The sequence below is a fragment of the Molossus molossus genome, unplaced genomic scaffold (genome assembly GCF_014108415.1).
Source record: "Molossus molossus isolate mMolMol1 unplaced genomic scaffold, mMolMol1.p scaffold_m16_p_11, whole genome shotgun sequence".
Lineage (NCBI taxonomy): Eukaryota > Metazoa > Chordata > Mammalia > Chiroptera > Molossidae > Molossus > Molossus molossus.
The window spans coordinates 46729886-46754345 of NW_023425346.1; the positions used below are offsets into that span (position 1 = coordinate 46729886).

Here is a 24460-nt window from a genome sequence, read left to right on the forward strand (position 1 = left end):
ACCTCGGTTGCAGTTTGTCCCTGGCCCTGGTCGGTTGTGCAGGTGGCAGCCACTTGATGTGTTCCTTTTACATCGATGTTTCTCTCTCTCTCTCTCTGTTCCTCTCTCTACCTCCCACTCTACCTGAACAAAAAATGGAAAAATGTCCTCAGGTGAGGATAAAAAAAATAAATAAAAACATTTAAAAATATCATTTATATTACTTTTTACTACACATACACACAAATGAAATAAAAGTCTCATCAAAGAATAGATATTTTAATATTTCTGATATTTTCTATTTTACTCTATTTCATTAAAAAAAATACATGTTGGCCATTAACCTCTAAATTAAGTTCATGACAAAATAGATTATTATCTGCATCTGTTATCTCCTATGACTGGTTAACTGAGTTGGTTAGAACAATATCCTGTGACACCTGAACTATAGATTACGGCCAAAGCACAAATCTTTTTCTGATAAAAAGTGTGCTGGACAAGAGAAGGCATCATATAGAACCAGTTCTTAAGGCCTACCTAGTAGGATGAATCTATAAACTCATATTCAGAATGAGGTCCTTCTGATATACCTATAGCCACACATACCTATCAAAAGATATGTGCAATAGAAATCAAACCTTTATACTTACTATTGGCCAAGCACTGTTTTAAGTGCTTTTCATATATTACTATTCTATTTAACCTTCCAACTCTCATATGAGATTTAGGTTTTATTATTTCCATTTTACAAATGAGGAAGCTGAGTCAGAGAGAGTACATTTTAAAGGTTTTAACATAACATCTCTTCTTTTGGAGAAGGAAATTCTTACTTTGCATGCCCTATTGGAGTCTTTGCTTTTAAAGTGCATTCATAATCTAGGCATTTATTAGGTGAAATTAATTTTATTCCCAATGATTGAGACATGTTTTGAGAATTGAAAATTCACTGATATCCTTTTTATGAAACAGTATTCAGGCTAATAGCTATCATTCTTTATATTTTGTAGGTAGAATTACAACCCAAGTATGAAGACAATCTGTATATGTATCTTTATTTTGTCATCTTTATTATTTTTGGTTCATTCTTTACCCTGAATCTTTTTATTGGTGTCATCATAGATAACTTCAACCAACAGAAAAAGAAGATAAGTATACCAAAACTTCATCTTTGCTCTAAAATGTGAACTGAACATGCCATATTGTTTCCGTATGACTCCAAAATGCAGTCATCAAAAAAAAAAGTAAAATTTATAAACTATTTTGAGACTTATTTAGCTATAAACTTTTAAGTTATTGAAAATTAAGATAGCACACATTGCTATTTCCAGAAACAGAAATGTAACTGACTAATATGGCATAGTTTATGTATTAATATATACATTTGTATAAATACAAATATTAATTAGCAACATTAGACTAGAATGTGGGGCCAGTTTTCACACAGTTACTAAGGTGGATTATATAGCTAACAAAGAACATGATTTTAACAAGTTTTGTTTTCATTTCTTTACTTTGGAGGTCAAGACATTTTTATGACAGAAGAACAGAAGAAATATTACAATGCAATGAAAAAACTGGGTTCAAAGAAACCACAAAAACCTATACCTCGACCTGCTGTAAGAATAACACTTTTATCACCAGTAAAAGCTATGTTATCTATCACTTTCACAGCTCAAATTGCTAGATACTAGTATTTTTTTTGAATTTGCAAAACAAAGTTTTATCTTCACAATGTAATTAGCTAGACCAAATAGCCTAAGTATATGTATTTTATATACAGACATATAAAATATTTATAAATTAAATGTCAGACTTATATACCAATAGTATTACATATGCTTGATGTCACTGAGTGCTTCTAATAATGTAGAAAGGAAAAGATATCCATGTATATATAGTGTTGAAATATTATATATTCTCAGAGTGTAGTGAGGGCCGATTGGGATAATTGGTCCATCTCAGATATGCCCCATTTTTTGTCCAACTCTGAAAACTGGAATCATTAATGAAATGAGTTACAGGTTTTGTTTTTTTCTGTTTTGTTTTTTAAAAAAACTTTATATTTTCCCTTAGAATCTTGCCTCTAAATCAGATTCTTTTCATGACTTGTTATGGCTATTCCAATTATATATTTGCTATTTGCTGCTGGTTCTGTTTAATTGCTATAGGAAATTGTTATAAAAAAATCCCTGATTTTTTTTTATCACTCCTAAAGGAATACCTCATTATTAAGTCTCAGAACTCTTCCCCCATGATATACATAATACAAAGCAATTCAGTGTTCTCCAGGAATCGAGAGTCTAGAATTGTTTAGTAACACCATGAAACTAGCTCTGCCTGTGTTCAGTTTGTAAGTTGGCCAAAGCTCAAAGAAAATAGATAGCTTTATTGGATAAAACATAAGGAATGTACAATTTGAGCCTAGTCTTTGAGAAATAAAAGAGTTTGAATGGGTGGGAAGAAAAGAAGAGTACATTCCCTGTATGGAAAATATATATATACTCCCAAGCCATGAAAATAAATATTTCAGTTGAGAATAGTGACATTTGAATTAGTGAGTAGTGAACCAAAGGTTTTCTGGATTAAATGAATAAAGGTAACCACTGTGAGTCTGAAGAAATTGATCTTAATTAAGCAATACAAATGTAATATAGTTCAAATAAAAGCATGGTAATGTGAAGAAAAAGAGATTTTAGAGACTGATATAAGAAGATGTCAGAAACAAAAATAACAGTGGACCATAGACAAGAAGATAAGTCAATAATATGGGGCCACGCCAGATAGGACTGGAACATGGGAGACACATGAGCTAATAAGACCCAATGGGATGAGGCAGCTATAAAGTGTAGGAAAACAAGGAGGATGTGTAAATAATGGAAAATCTAAAACAGCTGATGTTTTGTGAAATTATTGGTTCCAACAACATAAATGAAAATCTTGTGAATGCATTTGGAAATACAGATTTAGGTCCTATGGGACATCAGACTGAGATAAGAATTTTAGGTTTGTCAGACAGTTCAATTGAGCTATGAAACATAGATTGATTTTTAAAAGATAATTAGAATAGACAAAAAAAAAAAAAAGAAGAAGAAGAAGAAAAGAAAAGTGCTGAGCATGAAGCCTTGGGCACTTTCTTATTATAGGAAGAGGTAAATCAATGAAGAAAGGGATTGATTAATAAGACAGTATATATAGAAATATGTATGATTGACAACATTTCAAAAAAAAAAGAGAGTCTGTTTAATTATATCAAATGACATATAGATTTACCCGAATAAAGTAGGGATGCATGGGAAAAGATCAGTGCATTTAGCTTAATATTATTGGTGACAATTTGGCAAGTTAGGAAATGATGTAGTAGAATCCATTTATTAATTCATTAAGAATCTGCTATGTGCCCTCACTGGTGTGGCTCACTTGGCTGGGCATTGTCCTGTGCACTGGAAGATTGCCAGTTAAATTCCCAGTCAGCACACATGCCTGGGTTGCAGCCTGATCCCTGGTAGGGGGCTCGCAGGAAGCAGTCGATGGATGAATGTTTTTCTCTCTCTCCCTTCCTTTCAAAAAGATCTTTTTTTCTTAAAAGACAAGAATGTACTCTGTTAAGCATTTGGAATTTAATATTTAATAACATAGAGTTTATTTGGTGCAGAAAAAAGTAATCAAATAGTCACACCAACAGAAATATCAAGAAATAATACACTTGGCTATGAGAGCCTGGAAGGGAAAGGGAGCTGATTAGTAGGGAAGTTAGGAAAAGCTTCCCTGAAGTGATGCATGAGTTGGAGACTGAAGGAAAATGAGGAGGTATCAGTAGGCAAAGTGGAAAGAGAAAAGCCCTCTAGGAGCAGGAGAATGCATATGTGAAGGCCCTGAGGGAGAAGGCCAGTGAGGCCGGAGTGCAGAGAGCAGGGGTTTGTTTGAGACATGTTGAGAATGACAAAGTTAGGATGAGCCAGACTTTTCTGGGCTTTATGGGCCATGTTCAAGAGTTGGTTTTGTCCGTAGCGTAGGGGGAACCATTGAAGGGGACCTGATCAGTCTGAGTTTGTGAAGATCACCCAATCAGTATTGACAGAGGCAGTGATTTTGCATTGTAGACTGGTTTTGAGCTACCTCAGAAATAATAGGTACCCAAACCAGAGTGATAAATAAAAGTGAATGGATTTGTGAGATATCACAGGGATGAAATTAAAAGGCTTGTCAAAAATTCAATATGAGAAGTGAAGAAGGAAGCAACAAATAGGACTTATGAGTTTCTGCCTGGGAGAAATAACTGGGAGAGTAGTAGCATCACGCAGAATATGACGTAGGGACATGAATGGAGAGAAAACTGGAGGTGCTAGTTTGCAGAATTTGATTATCAAAGGAAGTGGGGGTTTCTGACAGAGAATGAATATTTAGAAATAGTAAAATAAACTTTCTTAAGACTGAGAGATTAATGTTGAAGCAAGGCAGGAGATCTGTAGAGAGAGTTTAAAAAAATAAATAAATGTAGAATACAGATGCACAGGATATGGCTCAAGAATAGGCAATGTTACATTTAGAGAGGAAAACGAACTGATTCCTTCAGTGAATTTGGAGTAACATAAAAAAGGTAGATGTAGAGCCCTGGCTGGGTGACTCAGTTGGTTGAAGCGTCATCCCTGTTCATCAAAAAGTTTGTGGATTCGATTCTCAGTCAGGGCACATACCTTGGTTGTGTGCGCAATCCCCAATTGGGGCGGTTACTGGAGGCAACCAATCAATGTTTGTTTGTTTTTTCTTTCTCTCTCCCTTCCTCTCTAAATAAATAAATAAATAAATAAATAAATAAATAAATAAATAAATAAAAACATCCTCAGATGAAGATTATAAAAAATTTTCAAAAAGTGTGGAAATTAAGATAATATGAAATGCAAAAGGAAGCAGAGTTGTTTCTTTACACCAATTGACTTTGATGTTCTCAAAAAAGAAAGAGACAAAGAAATAGTAAGAGCAGATGGCAAGAGAATGGGACATTTCTGAGAAATTTAGACCTGTCCTGGGAGCAGCTGAGGGACAAAGAATTTTTAATCATTATCAAGGGCCAAGATGAAGTGATAGAACATAAGTCTTTGGTGAACAAGGCCTCCAGGGTTATAGAGCTTCCTCCAGCATATTCTTTACCCTGGGTTTTAAATTGGAGACAGCAATTCGTGAATGGGGATTGAAGTTGTACATGGAGGTGACCCATGGGGAAACTATATGGGCAGAGATCCTAATGCTTTTCATTGGTCATGCTAATATAAAAATAAAGACCAAGTTTCTGCTTTTAAGCACATTTAAAACCACTACACTCCAGGTGCTGTATCTGAAGGAAGAAGGCACTGCTCTGTCCTTGCAGAGCCTCCAGACAAGTGGGAGAGAAAATTTCAGTTAAATACGAGTAAATCATTCACAATACAAGGTCATCAGTACTATGTCAAATGTAGGCACAAAGTTTTCTGCGAGCACCAGAGAAGGGGTGGGGAAAGTCTGTTTTGGACAGAGCAAGCGGATAACTAAAATAAAAGGGTATGATGGAAGAGTGCTAGGAAATATCAGAAAGGTAGAAATAAAAGAAACACAACCAGACTTGGGAAAGGAAACTGCTGTAAACTAGAAGTGAGAAGGAAGACTTTGGAACTGGAATTAGACGCATGTATTAAATCCAATCCAGCAGGCCAAATCTGTATGCAGAGAAAAGAGTAAAGAACCAAGGGGTAAGGTCAGAACACTGGTAAAGAGAATCCAGACCTGTGACTGTGTCAGTCTGGGAAAACCGAGTTTGAAGTGTGTAGATCGCAGAACATCAGTCGCTGAGAAGGTAGAGGACAGCCTAGCAGAACTTTGTCATGGCCAGTGCCTGAGGGTGTCTCATACAGGCAGAAAGCAGAGACAGGCCAGAGGAACAAAACATGCTACGATTAGTGGAATTGGTTTACAAGAGGAGGACCTAATTCCATAAATAAGACAAGGCCTGTTAGTACTTGAAAATAAGGTTCAAAATAAATAGGGCAAAGATGAAATATCTGAAGTGTGAACTGTAATTATTTAAAAATAATTTTATTCTTACAGAAACGTTACCTCATAAAATCTTTATCCAGCTTTTTAAAAATTTTAACATCTTATATAACCATAGATTAGTTTTCAAAACTAAGAAATTAACCTTGGCATAATACCATTAGGCAAGAACTTAATTGGATTTTACCAAGTGTTCCACTAATGCCGTTTTTCTTGAACTATAACTTTTAAATCATCTCAGCTAAACCTTAAGGTAGAATTTAAGATGCTGTGACTTTGGGGAGAGAACATAAAGGCAGAAAGTATGGGGTGGGGAGCAGAAATGCTGGAAAAGTATTTATTTATTAGTTCTTCAAAGTTAATTTTGATACCTACCACCAACATACAGGATCACAAAGATTTATTGTAATAGCAAATATTTACTGACTGTCCATCATACACATGTTGATGTTCTGGAAACTGAGACCATTATAAGTAAATCTAAGCATAAAGTCAGTTTATAAAATTTGGTAACCTGAACAGTATGAATAAAACTAATACATTTGGAAAGAGCTGGATATTTCAACATATCAAATTTTTCCAAGTATAAAATGAACATGGTATGATTTTATAAAAACTGCACTTTCATATTGCTGTATTAAGATCAGATAAGTTGAACTTGATTTTTTCCCAGCTTCTAAATGAACTTGTACATGTTCTTTGTTCCAGAACAAATTCCAAGGGATTGTCTTTGATTTTGTAACCAAACAAGTCTTTGATATCAGCATCATGATCCTCATCTGCCTGAACATGGTCACTATGATGGTGGAAACTGATGACCAGAGTCAAGAAATGACAAACATTCTCTACTGGATTAATCTGGTGTTCATTGTTCTGTTCACTGGAGAATGTGTGCTGAAACTGATCTCTCTTCGCTATTACTATTTCACCATTGGGTGGAATATTTTTGATTTTGTGGTGGTCATTCTATCCATTGTAGGTAAGAAGAGGCGCTTTTACTCAATTAAGCAAGTCAGTAGTGAAAATTTCTGTTTTAAAACGTTGAATGTGTTTTTCACTAATCCTTTTCATTCATCCAGAAATCTCAAATAAAAATTTAACAATCCATTCTTCAGCTTATTATTTCTCTAATTGCATGCTGTGCATAAAATGATGTGTAAAAAAAGAATTTATGCTTTTCAGCCTTCATTCATCATCTTGTCTTATTTTAGAAGACCATAACTGCAACTTTGGCATAATAGTCATAGTGTGCTGTCATATAAACAAGTATTGCTTTGAATAAACAATTCATATGTGCATACACATATAAATCACTGGAAGTAGTCTATAAATAAGTCCACAAATAAGATCTCCTTGATAACTGGGATAGTGCACATATATGTTTATAATATTTACATACATATAAGCTTCTTATCTTTGAGTTCAGATAGTTTTCTGTGGTTTGCAATATTCTTCAGAAGTATACATTTGTTCAAAAACTCAAAACAGATTCATTATTTAAGTACATACTTATTATTTATGTATAGGACATTTAATAAAGTGCTGGAAGTAAACATAAGAGAATTAAGACAAGGTTCTGCCTATTTGAAGAATAAGAACATACACATAGAGAGAAAAACAACATTGCACTATTTGCACACTTTCTCTGGTAAAATAGAACTTCAAAAAAATGTCCCATCCTCACAAAAGAGCTATGTGATAGCAATACAATGATTAAAGGATAGGGCTCAATGTCGTACGGACCTGGCCTGGGACTGTCCTGTTTCTACTACTTACCAGCTCTGTGACCAATAGCAGGTTACCTCACCTCTTCAATCCCTGGTTTTCTAAGAATTATTTCTGCCAAGTGTTGTTGTAAGGATTAAATTAGATTATGTCAGTAAATTCACTTAGTTTTGTGCCCAGCACAAAGAAAAGATTCAGTAAATGTTAAATTTAATGACAACAACAAACACACACAGGAAAAAAACAAGAGATTATCACCATTTAGTGATTCATAAAATCAAGGACCAGGATTCAGTCTCAAGTATATCTGTCCCCAGAGCCCAGATTCTCCCCTGTACACCCTTCTACACCTCCCAAATAAAACAGATCACAACCACCCCAGAAGAGTAAAAACTCTCATATTCCTGATCCCAAATCACATGCTTTATCTATTAGTTCTTATGTAAATACCAGAACTAGTATTTTAGAAATATAAATTAATTTCTGTGCATAGCTGCCCTATACTTTTGACATACTTAGACCTTCAGTTATTATTTCCTTTGACAGATATTTTTCTTGAAATAGGAAAAAAATGTCTATTAAAACCATCAGTTAGTAAAAAGGTGTTAATGTTATGACACCAAACAAACCAGTTTTATTTTGGTGAACAAATATTGCGATTGTTTATGTATGTACGTGTATATATTAATGTATGTATATACCTAATTCTCATATTCATATTTTGTAAAACTAGTTAATGTTTATCTTAGCAATGTAAATTTTCATTTGCTGCTGTTAAATATAACACTATTTTTGTTCTTATTACTTGGTTTTTCACAGGCATGTTTCTGGCTGAGCTGATAGAAAAATATTTTGTGTCCCCCACCCTGTTCCGAGTGATCCGTCTTGCCAGGATTGGCCGAATCCTACGTCTGATCAAAGGGGCGAAGGGGATCCGCACGCTGCTCTTTGCTCTGATGATGTCCCTTCCGGCGTTGTTTAACATCGGCCTCCTGCTCTTCCTGGTCATGTTCATCTACGCCATCTTTGGAATGTCCAACTTTGCCTATGTTAAGAGGGAAGTTGGAATTGATGACATGTTCAACTTTGAAACCTTTGGCAACAGCATGATCTGCCTGTTCCAGATTACCACCTCTGCTGGCTGGGACGGATTGCTAGCACCTATTCTCAACAGCGGACCACCTGACTGTGACCCTGAAAAAGATCACCCTGGGAGCTCAGTGAAGGGAGACTGTGGGAATCCATCTGTTGGGATTTTCTTTTTTGTCAGTTATATCATCATATCATTTCTGGTTGTGGTGAACATGTACATCGCTGTCATCCTGGAGAACTTCAGTGTTGCTACTGAAGAAAGTGCAGAGCCCCTGAGTGAGGATGACTTTGAGATGTTCTACGAGGTTTGGGAGAAGTTTGATCCCGATGCCACCCAGTTTATAGAGTTCTCCAAGCTCTCTGATTTTGCAGCTGCCCTGGATCCTCCTCTTCTCATAGCAAAACCGAACAAAGTCCAGCTCATTGCCATGGATCTGCCCATGGTCAGTGGGGACCGGATCCACTGCCTGGACATTTTATTTGCCTTCACAAAGCGTGTTTTGGGTGAGAGTGGAGAGATGGATGCTCTTCGAGTACAGATGGAAGAGCGATTCATGGCTTCGAACCCATCTAAAGTCTCCTATGAACCCATCACAACCACTTTGAAACGCAAACAAGAGGAGGTGTCTGCTGTCATTATCCAGAGGGCTTATAGATGCTACCTCTTGAAGCAAAAAGTTAAAAAGGTTTCATCCATATATAAGAAAGACAAAGACAAGGAAGGTAATGGAACACCTGTCAAAGAAGATATCATTGATAAACTAAATGAGAATTCAACTCCAGAGAAAACTGATGTGACACCTTCTACCACTTCCCCACCTTCATATGACAGTGTGACCAAACCGGAAAAAGAAAAATTTGAAAAAGACAAATCAGAAAAGGAAGACAAAGGGAAAGATATCAGGGAAAGTAAAAAGTAAAAAAGAAACAAAGATTCTTTCATTTTGTGATCAATTGTTTACAGCCTGTGATGGTGATGTATTAGTGTCAACAGGACTCCCACAGGAGGTCTATGCCAATCTGACTGTTTTTACAAATGTATACTTAAGGTCAGTGCCTATAACAAGACAGGGACCTCTGGTCAGCAAACTGGGACTCAATAAACCAGGAAATCAGCAATGACAGGAGGTTTCTGTTTCCACAACCAGCTGACACTGCTGAAGAGCAGAGATGTTGATGGCTACTCCGACTATAGGAACCAATTTAAGGGGGGAGGGAAGTTAAATTTTTATGTAAATTCAACTCGTGACACTTGATAATAGTAATTATCACCACTGTTTATGTTTAACTGCCACACCTGCCATATTTCTACAAAACGTATGCTGTGAATTTACCGCTTTTTTTGTTTCAATTCACAGGTTGTTTACTATTATATGTGACTATTTTTGTAAATGGGTTTATGTTTGGGGAGAGGGATTAAAGGTAGGGAATCTTTACATTTCTCTATTGTATAACAATACATTTTAAATGAAGGCATGCTGCACTTCTCATTCACACATGGAAAGAATCACACCACAAAAAGAAAGTTTACTTCTTGTTTCAGGATGTTTTTAGATTTTTGAGGTGCTTAAATAGCTATTCATGTTTTTAAGGTGTCTCATCCAGAAAAATTTTAATGTGCCTGTAAATGTTTCATAGAATTCACAAGCATTAAAGAATTGTTTTATTTTTACATAATTCATTATATGTACATGTATATATATGTATATATGTATATGTGCGTGTATATACATATACATGTATACACACACACCATTACATAGTCATTCAGAGTCCCGGCAGCATGACTATAACATTTTTGATAAGTGCCCTTTGGCATAAAATAAAAACATTCTATCAGTCCTTTCTAAGAACCTGAATTGACCAAAAAGCATCCCCCACCACCACGTGATCAAGTTGATTCTGCTTTTTCCTGCAGTATTGTTTAGCCATTTTCTGCTCTTGGTAAGGTTGACATAGTGTATGTCAATTAAAAAAAAAATAAAAGTTCTGCTTTGTAAATAGTAATTTTACCCAGTGGTGCATGTTTGAGCAAACAACAATGATGACTTAAGCACAGTATTTATTGCATCAAATATGTACCACAGTAACTATAGTTTGCAAGCTTTTCAACAGGTAATATGATGTCATTGGTTCCACTATAGTTCGAAGCTGTCGCTGCTGCATGTTTATCTCGCCTATGCTACTGTATCTTCCTCCTTCCACGGTTCGGAAGTCCGATACGGGAAGCCATATGTCAGTGGTAAAGTGAAACCAGTTGTCCTACCAAGACCTCATTCTTCATGTCATGAAGCAATAGGCCGCAGCAAAGAAGAGCTTCTTGCTTTTTATTCTTCCAACCTTGATTGAACACTCCGTGGTTACCAAGCCCAACTGTACAAACATGTTGCAAGCCACTTAAATCTGTTGAAAATATATGGTTAGAGTTTTCTAAGAAAATATAAATACTGTAAAAAGTTCATTTTATTTTATTTTCCACCTTTTGTACATAAAATGAGAAACTAAAAGTATCTTCAGGTTGATGTCACAGTCACTATTGTTAGTTTCTGTTCCTAGCACTTTTAAAGTAAAGCACTTCACAAAAATAAGAAGCAAAGACTAAGGCGCAGTGTAGGGCTCTGCTTTTTTATTAGTACTATAAACTTTGCACACAATTCAATGTGAAACAAGTATCAGACTGAGTCCCTTGTGTATTTGCTTTCGAATAGTAATGCCTTATCATTGAAAGGCTTAAAGAAAGTTCAGTTGATATTCTTGGCATTGCTTTATCAGATGTTTCCACCTAGTCTTAAATTGAGTAAATCACCAGTCTTTTCCAGTGTTTGTTTATACAGATAGATCTTATTCGTATTGACCAATATGGCTTTAGAACTGTATCAAATGTGATACAAGACCCAAGCTTTTTTTTCTCCCACAGAACCAGGTAGTGAAATTATATTACTAGTTACAGCAAAACATTTTTTGTTTCTTTCACAAGCAACATTAAATGTAGATTCTTTATACTAAAGCTATTGACTTGTAGTGTGTTGGTGAAATGCATGTAGGAAAATGCTATTACCATAAAGAACGGTAAACCACATTACAATCAAGCCAAAAGAATAAAAGTTTTGCTTTTGTTTTCGTATTTAATTGTTCTGTCTTTGTTTCTATCTTAGAAATGCCACTAAAAGGTAAATTTATATCATGTAAAAATGATCTATCAGAAAAAATAAATGTCAAGAATACACATGAAATATAATAATTCATCTTAAAATTTTTCATGGAATGGAAATTAATTAAAAAGAGTGTACTGGATATCTAGTTTTAATATTGGCCAAAAATCAAGATATGGTATTGGGTAGTGGAAAGGTATAAAAATGAATAAAAATTGACTAACATTTTAAGTTGTGCATCCTTTCTCCTCGTCTACCTGCTGCTTTGTTTTTCTCTTTTTCATTTTAGTTTCTTCCCTAAGTATTCTTGGTCTACTTTTCCGCGTCTTCCTTGGGCTTTTAGTATTTTTCACCCAGGATATTCTCTTTTCTGTTTATCAAATTTCTTATTTAGTACAATCTGGAGATAATGGATTTGTGCACTTAAGCTCCTAATAATCTATTGTCACTATAAAAAGTCCGTACAGTATCTATTTATTTCTACATTCAACTTGTCAAAAATTCTAAATGAGCTTAGAACTCAAGACTTCACCTCACATAAACCAAATGACACAGCTTTGGTTTCCCCGTTTAATGGTGAACAGTTTATGAAATGCTTCTCGGTTCCGATTGCATATTAGAATTACCTGAGAAGCTTTTAAAAAATGCCAATGCATGGACCCAGACCAGACCACCCAAACTCAGATTTATGGGAATGAGACTTAAGCTTCTAACTTTTTAAGGCTAATTCATATGAAGAAATGAGACTCGATGAGTTATGATATCCTCACCCAGCAGGAAAAATCATTCTACAGAAAATGCACCTGTTCCCTTCAGAGATTGTAACTCAGAATAATTCCTCATGTACAAAATAAGTTTCCCAATATAATGGTTTTAGGGGTATTTGTCTTGTGGTGTGACATTGATACATTTATATCAAGGATTCTCTTCTAGGGCTGTAGTTGGTGAAAAAGGGATTCCATAAGAATAGTTTAGAGAGTTTTTCAAATTAGACATACACACTCACACACATAACATGGTACCCCTAGAACATACTGCATGATATGAATATGGGGCTGGTTTCAGAAACAGTATGGATTGGTAAAATTGCCCCCCCAGGTGAATCCTATGTGCCTCATGTGTGAGAACTATCTGGTGCAGTGGGAGATGGCTCACATTCGCCACCATATAGCAAACATTCAATTTATCATTATCAAGTCACAAATTTAAACAGGAAAGATTCCCACTCTCAACCTCTCCATTCTTGAACACTTCTCATCATCACTTGTTTCCTTGATCTCTGTAAAATACAGATTAATTTACAAAGAAAGGAAAGGAGCAAAGAAAAATAGGGCAGGGATGAAATGGAGAGAAGGAAGAGGGAAGAACAGGGGAAAGGAGAGTAAGTAGGGTAGTAAAAGAAATGAGAGGAGATGCTTTATAAATTATCCTCTGGAAAAAAGTCTTTTGCTGTTCATGTCTACAGCAATGATGGGGGGAGGGGAAAGAAAGAGGTTAGAGGAAAACACATTTTGTTTAGTTGTCAATATATTAAGTAAACAATATAAACATGTTTCTCCTCCCATTCTTTTTAAAGAAACAATACCCATGAAAAAGGTGAAGAGGACATGAGGCAAGTAATTGTTACAATGACTGCATGGATAGTGGGTTTTTTCTTTCACCTAAACTAAATAATATTTGAATGTCTACTACATAATTATCTTTGAATAACAGCTGAGAGATCAAAGATGAACTTTACTTCCAAAGAAAGGTTGTAGCCAGAGGTGAAGAACCTTGAAAGTCATGCTAAAGAGCCTGGAATTTATGCTGTTGGCAATGAGCAGTGATTAATTGCTCTTGAGCAATAGAATAGGCAGTAAAATCAAACACATCTATCCCGATTCAATCTAAGAGGAATAGACTGCATTGTCCACCCTCCCCCCTTTTTAGCTAATATTTCAGAGATCTCATTTTCCCATCTCTTTATTTTTTAATTATCATTTTTAAAAATATATTTTTATTGATTTTATTTTATTTTTTTATTTAAATAGTAAATAGTAACCTCAATGTGAAAAACATCCATAGGCTGTCTTCTGCATGCCCCTACTGGGGATTGATTCTAAAACCCAGGCATGTGTTCTGATGGGGAATCAAACTGGGACCTCTCAGTCCATGGGACGATGTTCAATCCACTGAGCCACACCAGCCTGGCTCCCATCTCTTTTTTAGATTTATTTATTTATTTATTTATTTATTTATTTATTTATTGTTTTATTTTAGAGAGAGAGATAGAAGCATCGATCGGCTTCCTCCTGCACGCCCCCTACTGTGGATCAAGCCCACAATCCAGGCATGTGCCCTGACAGGAAATTGAATCGGGACCTCTCAGTCCATGGGAAGACCCTCAATCCACTGAGCCACACTGGCCGGGACCATCTCTTTATTACAAAAGTTTTAAAGATATTAATTTCTTTAACAGGTATAAGGTATTTTCTTTTGCAATATTTTGTTTTATATTTTTGCATCTATATTTATGAAAGAGTTTGGCTTGTAATTTTCCTTTCTTTTTAATGTGCTTGCTAGGTTTGATCGTAAGATTATACTAACCTTTTAAAACAATTGAGAATGGTTTTCTCTTTTTGTTAACTTTCCTTAATTATTTGGATAATTAATGAACGAAGCCTTCTGGGGCTGAGTTGGTTTTTGGGTACAAGTTTTTAATTAACTTATAATTTTTAATTGATAAAGGACACTTCAGATTTGCTGTTTCTTCTTGTTTCAGTTTCTGACAGTAATTTTTTAGAAATTTGCCCATTTCAAATAAAATTTCAGACTTATTAACATAAAGTTGTTTCTAACTTAATATTACCTTTTAAAACTCTGTAGGATCTGTAGTAATGGCCTATTTTTGATTCCTAGTATTTGTATCTTGTGATTTCATTCTTTTATTTATTCAATCTTTCAAAGAACCAACTTTTGGCTTTTTAAAAATCTTCTCTACTATATCCTTTTATATTTCTGTGTTTTTGTTTTCTTTTATAATTATCATTTTCTTATTATTTTTTTGGTTTTAATTTACCATTATTTTCTAAATTATTAAAACTTATTTTCAGCCTTTATTTTTTTCTTCATTTTTAGTTATATGGTTTTCTTTATTGATTTTAGAGAGAGAGGGAGGGAGAGGGAGAGAGAGATAGAAACATCAATGAGTGAGAACATCGATTGGCCGCCTCCTGCCTGCACCCCACTGGGGATGGGGCCCACAACCTGGGCATGTGTCCTGACCAGGAATCAAACCTGTGACTTCTTCTTTTTTCTTTTTTTTTCTTTTTAAAAAATTTATTTTGATGACAATCTTTTCTTTTTTTAATTATTTTTTGTTACAGATGTTTCTCCTTTCCCCCCCCCACTGATTCCCCCCTCCCCCTCCCTCCCTGCCCTTTCCCCAGTTTGTTGTCCATGTCCACTGTTCATGCATACACGCATATAAGTTCTGTGCTTTATTTCTCCCCCACCACCCCCCTCTTTAGGGGATTGTCAGTCTGTACCCCACTTCCACGTCTCTGGGACTACCCCATTCCTCAGACTGTTATGTTCATTATATTCCACAAATAAGTGAGATTATATGAAACTTGTCTTTCTCTGTTTGGCTTGTTTCATTAGGATGAAACTTTCAAGGTCCCTCCATGTAGTCTCAAAGGATAAGAGATCTTTCTTTCTTACAGCTGTGTAGTACTCCATTGTGTATATGTACCACTGCTTTTTTATTCATTCGTCTACTGATGGACACTTGGGCTGTTTCCAGATCTTAGCGATTGTAAATAGTGCTGCTACAAACATGGGGTTACATATATGCTTTCTGATTGGTGTTTTAGGCTTCTTAGGGTATATTCCTAGAAGTGGAATCACTGGGTCAAATGGAAGTTCAATTTTTAATTTTTTGAGGTAACACCATATTGTGTTCGATAATGGCCCACCAGCAGTGCACTAGAGTCCCCTTTTCTCCACACCCTCGCCAACACTTGTTATTTGATGATTTGTTTATGGTGGCCATTCTGACAGGTGTGAGGTGATACCTCATTATTGTTTTAATTTGCATCTCTCTGATGATTAGTGATGATGAGCATTTCTTCATATGTTTCTTAGCCATTTGTATGTCCTGTTTGGAGAGGTGTCTATTTTGTTCCTCTGCCCATTTTTTAATTAGATTTTTTGTCTCCCTTTTGTCGAGTTGTATGAGCACTCTATATGTATTGGAAAGTAACCCCTTATCTGATATATCATTGGCAATTATGCTCTCCCATACAGTGGGTAGCCTTTCTGTTTTGATGATTGTATCTTTTGCTGTGCAGAAGCTTTTGAGTTTGATGTAGTTCCATGTGTTCATTTTCTCCTTTGTTTCTATTGCCTTAGGTTATGTGTCAGTAAAAATTCTGCTGCGTATAATGTTTGAAATTTTGTTGCCTACAGTCTCTTCTAGGATTTTTATGGATTCATGAGTTACATTTAAGTCTTTTATCCATTTTGAGTTTATTCTTGTGTAGGTTGTAAGTTGATGGTCTAATTTCATTTTTCTGCTAGTAGCTGTCCAATTTTCCCAGCACCATTTATTAAAGAGGCTGTCCTTACTCCACTGTATGCTCTTGCCACCTTTGTCAAATATTAATTGAGCATATTGCCTTGGGTCCATTTCTGGGTTCTCTGTTCTGTTCCACTAGTCTATATGCCTGTTATTGTGCCAGTACCAGGCTGTTTTGATTTCAGTGGCTTTGTAGTATACCCTGAAATCTGGTATTGTGATCTCTCCAACTTTGTTCTTCCTTTTCAAGATTGCTGTGGCTATTCGAAGCCTTTTTTGGTTCCATATGAACTTTTGAAGTACTTGTTCTAATTCTGTGAAGTATGCCGTTGGTATTTTGATGGGGATTGCATTGAATCTATAGATTGCTTTGGGTAATATGGACATTTTAATGATGTTAATTCTCCCAATCCATGAACAGGGTATGTGCTTCCACTTTTTTATATCTTCCTCTATTTCTTTTTTGAATGACCTGTAGTTTTCTGCAAATAGGTCCTTTATTTCTTTGGTTAAGTTTATTCCTAAGTATCTTAATATTTTTGCCGCAATGGTAAATGGGATTGTTTTTTTTAGTTTCTCTTTTTGTGAGTTCATCATTGGTGTATAAGAATGCCATCGATTTCTTGACGTTAATTTTGTATCCTGCTACTTTGCCGAATTCATTTATTAAGTCTAGTAAACTTTTGATGGAGTCTTTGGGGTTTTCTATATATAGTATGAACCTGTGACTTCTTGGTTCATGAGTTGATGCTCAACTACTGAGCCACACCGTCAGGACCAGCTTTTATTCTTTTAAGCAAACACACTTGGGCTATAAATTTCTCTCTAAGCATAGCTTTGATATCATCCACAAATTTGTTAAATTTTATTTTGTTACAATTTGAATAAAAGGATTTTCTAATTTCTATTCTGATTTATTTTTATTTTATTAGAAATGTAGAAGAATACTGCTAAATTTCCAAATACTTGGGGGATTTCCAAGATATGCTGGTTTTGATTTCTAATTTAATTTCCTTTCATTAAGATAATATACTTTTCATAATTTTAATTACTGAACATTTCAGGGAATTTCTTTATAGCTCAGCATTTATAAAATGTAATATAACTATTATGTGTAGTTGAAAACAAACTGCATTATTCAGTTGTTAGATGCAAGGTTTTATGTCATTTAATAGATCAAGTTTATTAATCATATTATTCAAATATAACTTTACTGAATTCTTTTGTCTGTTTCTTTCTGTCATTTACCAGGAAAGGTATGTAAAAATCACCCATTATGATTATGAGTTTGTTTATTTTTCCGTTTATTCTTGTTAACGTTTGCTATATAGATTTTTTATTTGTATTTGGTTATTTGATATATATTAGATTCTAAAATTTTAAATTGCTACATTTTCATAGGTTGTCCCTTTTATCATTATGAAATAGGCTCCTTAATTTCTAGTAATGATCGCCTTCAGTTCACTTTGTCTGATATTACACTTTCAATGAATTTTGCTTGGATAGTGGTTGCATGAAATATATATCTTTTTTTATTGTTTCACTTTTAATGTTTCTGTAACATAATATTCAATAATGAATATAGGTGAGTTTTGTATTTCGTCTGACAATCACACACACACAACATTTAGATTTGAATCTATAACTTCTTTTGGATTCATTATTTGTTCCATTTTATACATTTTGCTACTATACTGTTTGTAGTTGCCCGAGTAACTGCCACATGCTTTTGTGACTTATTAAATTCTAAAATAAGTTAGTACATTTACCAGTTTGTATACATTGGTAGGACACAAGAGTGCTTTTATTTCCCCCTTCTCAACCTCTGTGCTATTATTGTCATATATTTTCATTTTATAAATATTTTAAACTCTGGAAGATATTGTTATAGTCAATACGTACTTACATTTCCCAAAATATGTATGCTCTTTTTATTCCTAATATTTATAGCTGTACCTACAAACTTTCCTTCTGCCTGAAAAATACTCCATTTCATATTCCCTTTACAGTACATCTGCTCTTATTAGAAATAACACTTATATTACATTTTATAAATGCTGAGCTATAAAGAAGTTCCCCAAAATGTTTAGTAATTAAAATTATGCAGAGTATATTATCTTAATAAAAGGAAATTAAATTAGAAATCAAAACAAGTATATCTTGAAAATCCCCCACATATTTGGAAATTTAGCTATACTCTTCTTAATTTCTAATAAGATATTTCTAATAAGAGTCTCTCAAGTTTAATTTGCCCTAAAGTGTCTCTCTTTTACTTTAAATTTTGAAGAATATTTTCTCTAAATGTAGAATTCTAAGGTAGTGTTTTTTCTAGTTTAGTATTTTGAGGATGACATCATTGTCTTCTGTCAAAATGATAATTTCCAATAATCATGACTCTCATTTGAATAAAAAATAAATACATATCAAAGATTTTATTTACTCATTAATTAATGAAAAAATCCATAAGAACCCAAACAGCATGATCAAATAAGCATTTGGCTTAGAGATCCATGGCCTTTACCTGACAACATTTATTTGCTGGCTACAAGTGAGTTTCCAGGAACAGGGACTCTACTCTCTTGATTCAAATTTCCTCTTCTTCATAGTTTGCATTCAGATGTCTCTGATCCACTGTATTTTAGGATCTTTCATACTCTGCTTTCTATCCTTCCCATGCCAGAGGTCCTAAGAAATTCTGGATGTGTAAGAAATTCTCACTCTTACATGTGAGAAGTAGACCCTATGACATTGTAGCCACTCTCTCAGATTCTTCCTGTAGCTACATGACAGCACCACATTGCCTCAGGGCTTTGCCAAGCAAGGGTCATTTTTAAATATCTTGCAACTTTCTTGGGCCATGTCCTGAAAAATGTAGAAAGTACCTTCTGCTTGGGAGTTGCTTAAATCTATCTTTGAATGAGCATGGTCTACCACCACCACTCCTAATATTAGTTTTAACTTGGAGGTGGAAGGGGGAATCATGTTACTCATATCTAATCTTTGTCTCTTAATTTCTTTCCTTCCTTTGCCCCACTTGCCAGCAAATGTTTTTCCTTTCCCATGAGCAAAAACTTCCCTTACATAACATACCATTCTTATTCTAGAGCCTATACTTGGTTCAGTTCTCTGAACTTTGAGTGTCACTATGCAAAATCTCAACATTCCTATGGACTTAGAAATATCAAATTTCAATGTGAGCAGAGCTTTTTCCATTATTTATGTAACTGGTGTCTGAATTCTTGTTGTTTGAAACAAAAGCCTCATGGCCTTCATGATGGAAAAATTCAAGAAAAGGAGAGAAACATCCTTAGAAGTTAAAATGCAATAGGGGACAACTCAAACATCTTGATATACATAAATACATATCTTGAATTGATAAATCTTATAGTATGTTTTTAGAGACACTCTTTATGGAATAAGAGGGATTATCATCCAATGCTCAATTATAGAAAGGCTTCCTATAAGAATTGTCGTTATATAATAGAACTATGAGTAGATTTATACTTATTGCTATTATTTCCCACGTTAGGAAGCATTCTCTTGCAAAACATGCCAATATCTTAGGAAATCACATTCTGATGTGTATTGGTTGGCCTTTTTTGGTGGTTTCTCAAAAAGTTACACACACAATTACCATACGATCCAGCAATTTCACTTCTAGGTATTTACCCATGAGAAAGGGAGATATATATCTACACAGAAACTTGTACACATGTGTTTATAACAAGATTACTCATGACAACAAAAAGGTGGAAACAATCTAAATGTCTAACATTAGATGAATAAGCAAATTGTGGCATATACTGATCGAAAAGTAAACCACCATTTTAATTGAGCCACTGTCTTAGAAATGACATGACCCCTTTGGCTTCCTGCTTCTGTAAGTTGCTTACCACTTTTGCGCCAAAAGAATGCCCCGCCCAGCCACTATACAGCTAGGCACCCCTACAACTCGGGCCCAGAATTCCGAGACTGCCTCCTCTGGGTCCCCATGCGTAAATAAAGGAGCCTCTTGGCTTCCTCCGCTATTCTGTCTTTTCCATAACAATACCGAGGTGGGCAAAAGTAGGTTCACAGTCGCATTGTGGTACTTTTGAGTTAATAAAGTTATTGTAATTATCATAACTTGTATGTGTTTTTCCATATAAACATCTGTAACCTACTTTTGCCCACCTCTGTACATGTAATGAAATAGTATTCAACAATGAAAAGGAAGGAATATTGATATATATTACAATTTAAATTAACATTAAACATGTTATGCCAAATGAAAGAAGCCAGACACAAACTTTACATATTCTTTGATTCGTTGTATGTGATATATGTAGAATAAATAAGTCCACAGGGACAGAAAGCAGGTTTGAGTTTACCAGGGGATGGGTGGGCAGAATTGGGAGTGATTACTCTCTGGTTATAGAAGTTTTCTGCAGTAGTTAAAAAGTTTTGAAACTAGAGAGAGCTTGTGGTTGCCCAATGTTGTGAGTAAACTAAATGCCACTGAACTGTACACTTTTAAATGGTTATATTATATGAATTTTACCTTAAAAATTTATAAGAAAAATAATTAGTTAACATTATTACAAACATATCCACTAGGGGACGCTGCTTCCATTAAGAAACATGACAACGAGGAAGAAAGTGAGATCTGTAAATAGCAAGTACATTTTTTTACTTATTTTGCGTCTATTTTAGGGTTTTTTGTTTTTTAAGAAGCCAATGTACATTTTGGAAACATTACTGGAAAAACAATGTTTTACATTTGAATGGACCTTTTCAAGAAAAAAATCTGTGAGGCATCCATATTAAGAAAAGTCCTTTGCATGATCAAAGACCTCACAGTTTAAAAATTAACCAACATGAATAAATTATGAAACTTAAAAAAAAAAGTTCATGGAGAGCATGCAGACACACACATAAACACGAATCAGCAAAGTGTCCAATTATTCATATCAATATAGAGTTTCAAATAATTTATTATTACTGTATTTGAGAAGGTCTTGAAAGTATTTACCTGTATTTTCACGACAACAGCAAAATTTGGTTCTTTAACTCAGCTCATCTTAAATTCTTTCTGATTCATGAAATAACTTGTCACTTATTAATTAATAAAGATACATTTGTTGACGTTTGTATCAGGAATAAAATAGTTGGACCATAATCTCCCTCCATTTCTGATGTTAGGGTTTTAACAAAGAAACACAGGGAGTGTCATACATTCACATGCGTGGACTATTTATTTTCAGCTCCAGAACCATGCAGAAAGTTACTCTTCCCACAAAGAGAATGTCCTCCTGATACTGCATGCAACAAAACTCCACTGTAGCGTAGAAAAAATAGTCCAAGAAAACATAGTCCCCGAAGTAAATCTGATTTAAAGTATTCTGATTAGTACCTTATAATTATATAATTGTATAGTCATTCTTGGGTTAATTTATAAAATCAACAGTCAGCATTTTCCAAGGTACACTAATAGGAAGTAAAGCCTTTCTAAGGAATTAGCTGGTAAATACTATAAAGACCATGCCTGGCCAGTGTGGCTCACTAGTTGAGCATTGACCCATGCACCAAGAGGTCGCAGGTTTGATTCCTGGTCAGGGCATATGCCCAGGTTTTGGGCCCAATCCCCAGTGGAGGGTGTGCAGGAGACGGCCAGTCAATGTTCTTTCTCATCAATGTTTCAATCTCTCTCTCCCTCTCCCTTCCTCTCTTTAAAAATCAATAAAGAAAAAAAGACCATTCTCTGACCAAAGTCAGAATGATGTCACTACTCCTGTGAAACAGTTCAGTATAGACAGTTTGGGACAAGATTTATTGTGAAGCCTGGCAAAAGAATCCCCAAATCCAGAAATATTAGCTTAATAATAGGCTTTTACTTAGAAAGAACTGGAAATATACCAGAACCTACTCTAGCCAATATATAAATTGTATATAGATTTTCCTAAAGTGTTTCAATTCAGTTATTCTAAAAACCACCAAATGAAATATTCTTTTGTAATCTCCATAAATAAGTTTTAGATATTGTTATTATAGTGTGTTGGTTTTCAATTGCTGAATTAACAAATGACCTCAATGTAGTTGTTCAAAGAACATATGTATTAGCACACAGTTTCTGTGGGTTGGGAATCTGGGCACAGCTTACCTGGGTCCTCTGCTTAGGGTTTCACAAGGCTGTAGTCAAGGTGTTAGCCAGGGCTGGGACCTCCTCAATAACTCAAAGAAGCTCAATAACCCCATGCTGAAAAAAAAGTAAAGAAAACCTTATCAAGGCATATCATAATCACATTGTTGAAAGTCAAGTCTTAAAAGGAAAATCTTGAAAAGATCTGGAGAACCCAGGCCGGTGTGGCTCAGCCGTTGCGCCTCGTCTATGTACTAAGAGGTCACTGGTTCAATGCCCAGTCAGGGCACATGCCCAGGTTGCATGCAGTTCAATCCCCAGTAGGGGGGTGCAGGAAACAATCAGTAGGTGGACCTCTTTGATCAATGTTTCTCCCCCCTTTCCCTCTCCTTTTCTCTCTCTCTAAAATCAATAAAGAATTTTAAGAAAAGACCTGGCCAGTTTTGCTTGGTGGTTAGAGCATCGGCCTGAGGACCAAAGAGTCAAGGGCATGTACCTCAGTTGTGGTGTGGTCCCTGGCCCTCGTCGGGGTCATGTGGGAGGCAGCCAATCTATATGTCTCTCTCACACTGATGTTTCTCTCTCTCTCTTTCTCTCTCACACTCTATCTGAAGAGAAATGGAAAAAATATCCTCTGGTGAGGATTTAAAAAAGAAAATATCCATAGAAAAGAGATATACTGACTACAAAGGACAAGAGAAAAGCATAATGGAAGACTGCTCAGAGCCCAATGAAGAATATGTTTAAATTCTTTAAAAATAAGGGGAAAGCCCATTATTCTAGAATTATGTAGCCAGCAAACCTATTTTTCAAAAATAAAAGGGAAGTGAAAACTTTAGACAAAAGCTTAGGGAATTCATTGTCAACAGACTGACTGAAAGGAATGTTGGAGGGAATTCATCAAGCAGAAGGAAAATTATGTCAGAGGGAAATTTGAATTTTCACACATCTTAAAAAAATTAATAGCACCAGAAATGTTAAATGTTGAGGGTAAACATGAAAAAAAATGTATTTCTCATTTTAAGTTCTTAAAAGGATAACTGACTATTCAATAAAAAAATAGTAACACATTGAATGATTTAAGCACATGTATAAGCAAAATATTTACAAAAATAGCATAAAGAGATAAATAAACTAATTTAACATGTTTATACTAAATATAAAATGGTATAATATTACTTACAGACTATATAAAAATAAAATGTTCAATTTCTATCAGGCAACCTCTTAAATATAAAATAAGATATTGCTAAACCAGTAATAGAGACAAAATAAAATCCTAAAAAATGCTCAATCTAAAAGAAGAAAGAAAACAAAGAATAAAAGGAAGAGATGATTTAAGCCTTCTATACTGACAAAAAAGATTGATAATATCAAGTGTTGATGAGAATAATAAAGCAGCTCTCACACAGTGTTGTGTTGTATTTTGGTGCACAAAATGGTAGTCACTTTGAAAAGCAGTTTGAGAATTTCCTATCAGATTAAATATACCCCTACCATCCAATTCAACAATTTCACTACTAGGTATTGTTACTTATATGTGAACATTTGATGAAGCTTTACTTTTAATAGCCCAGACAGAAAATAACTCAAATTTTCACCAACTGGTAATGGATAAACAAATTGTGGTATACCCATGGGATGGAATACAATTCACCAATAAAATCATGAACTACTGATACATGTAACAACATGGATGAATCTCAGTAATCATCATGCGAAGTAAAGGAAGCCATAATTGACTGTGTGATTCCATTTATACAGAATTCAGTGGAAAGGCAAAAGAATGACAAAGCAGAGCAGCAGCCACCA

General features: G+C 34.8%; 1 protein-coding gene across 13 annotated transcripts in view; it reads left to right on the forward strand.

Moving 5' to 3' along the window:
- The window catches only part of LOC118625450 (sodium channel protein type 2 subunit alpha), a 77027-nt gene extending 67287 nt beyond the window's left edge, over positions 1 to 9740 (forward strand). For 10 of the 13 annotated variants that reach the window (XM_036254476.1, XM_036254467.1, XM_036254474.1 and 7 more), the window contains 4 exons: positions 987 to 1124; positions 1491 to 1595; positions 6712 to 6982; positions 8548 to 9740. In XM_036254476.1, coding sequence (XP_036110369.1) covers positions 987 to 1124; positions 1491 to 1595; positions 6712 to 6982; positions 8548 to 9740 — 1707 coding nt within the window. The remainder of the gene's footprint in view (positions 1 to 986; positions 1125 to 1490; positions 1596 to 6711; positions 6983 to 8547) is intronic. The other 3 variants (XM_036254475.1, XM_036254465.1, XM_036254473.1) reach the window with 1 other exon arrangement.
- The last annotated feature ends 14720 nt before the right edge of the window (positions 9741 to 24460 follow it).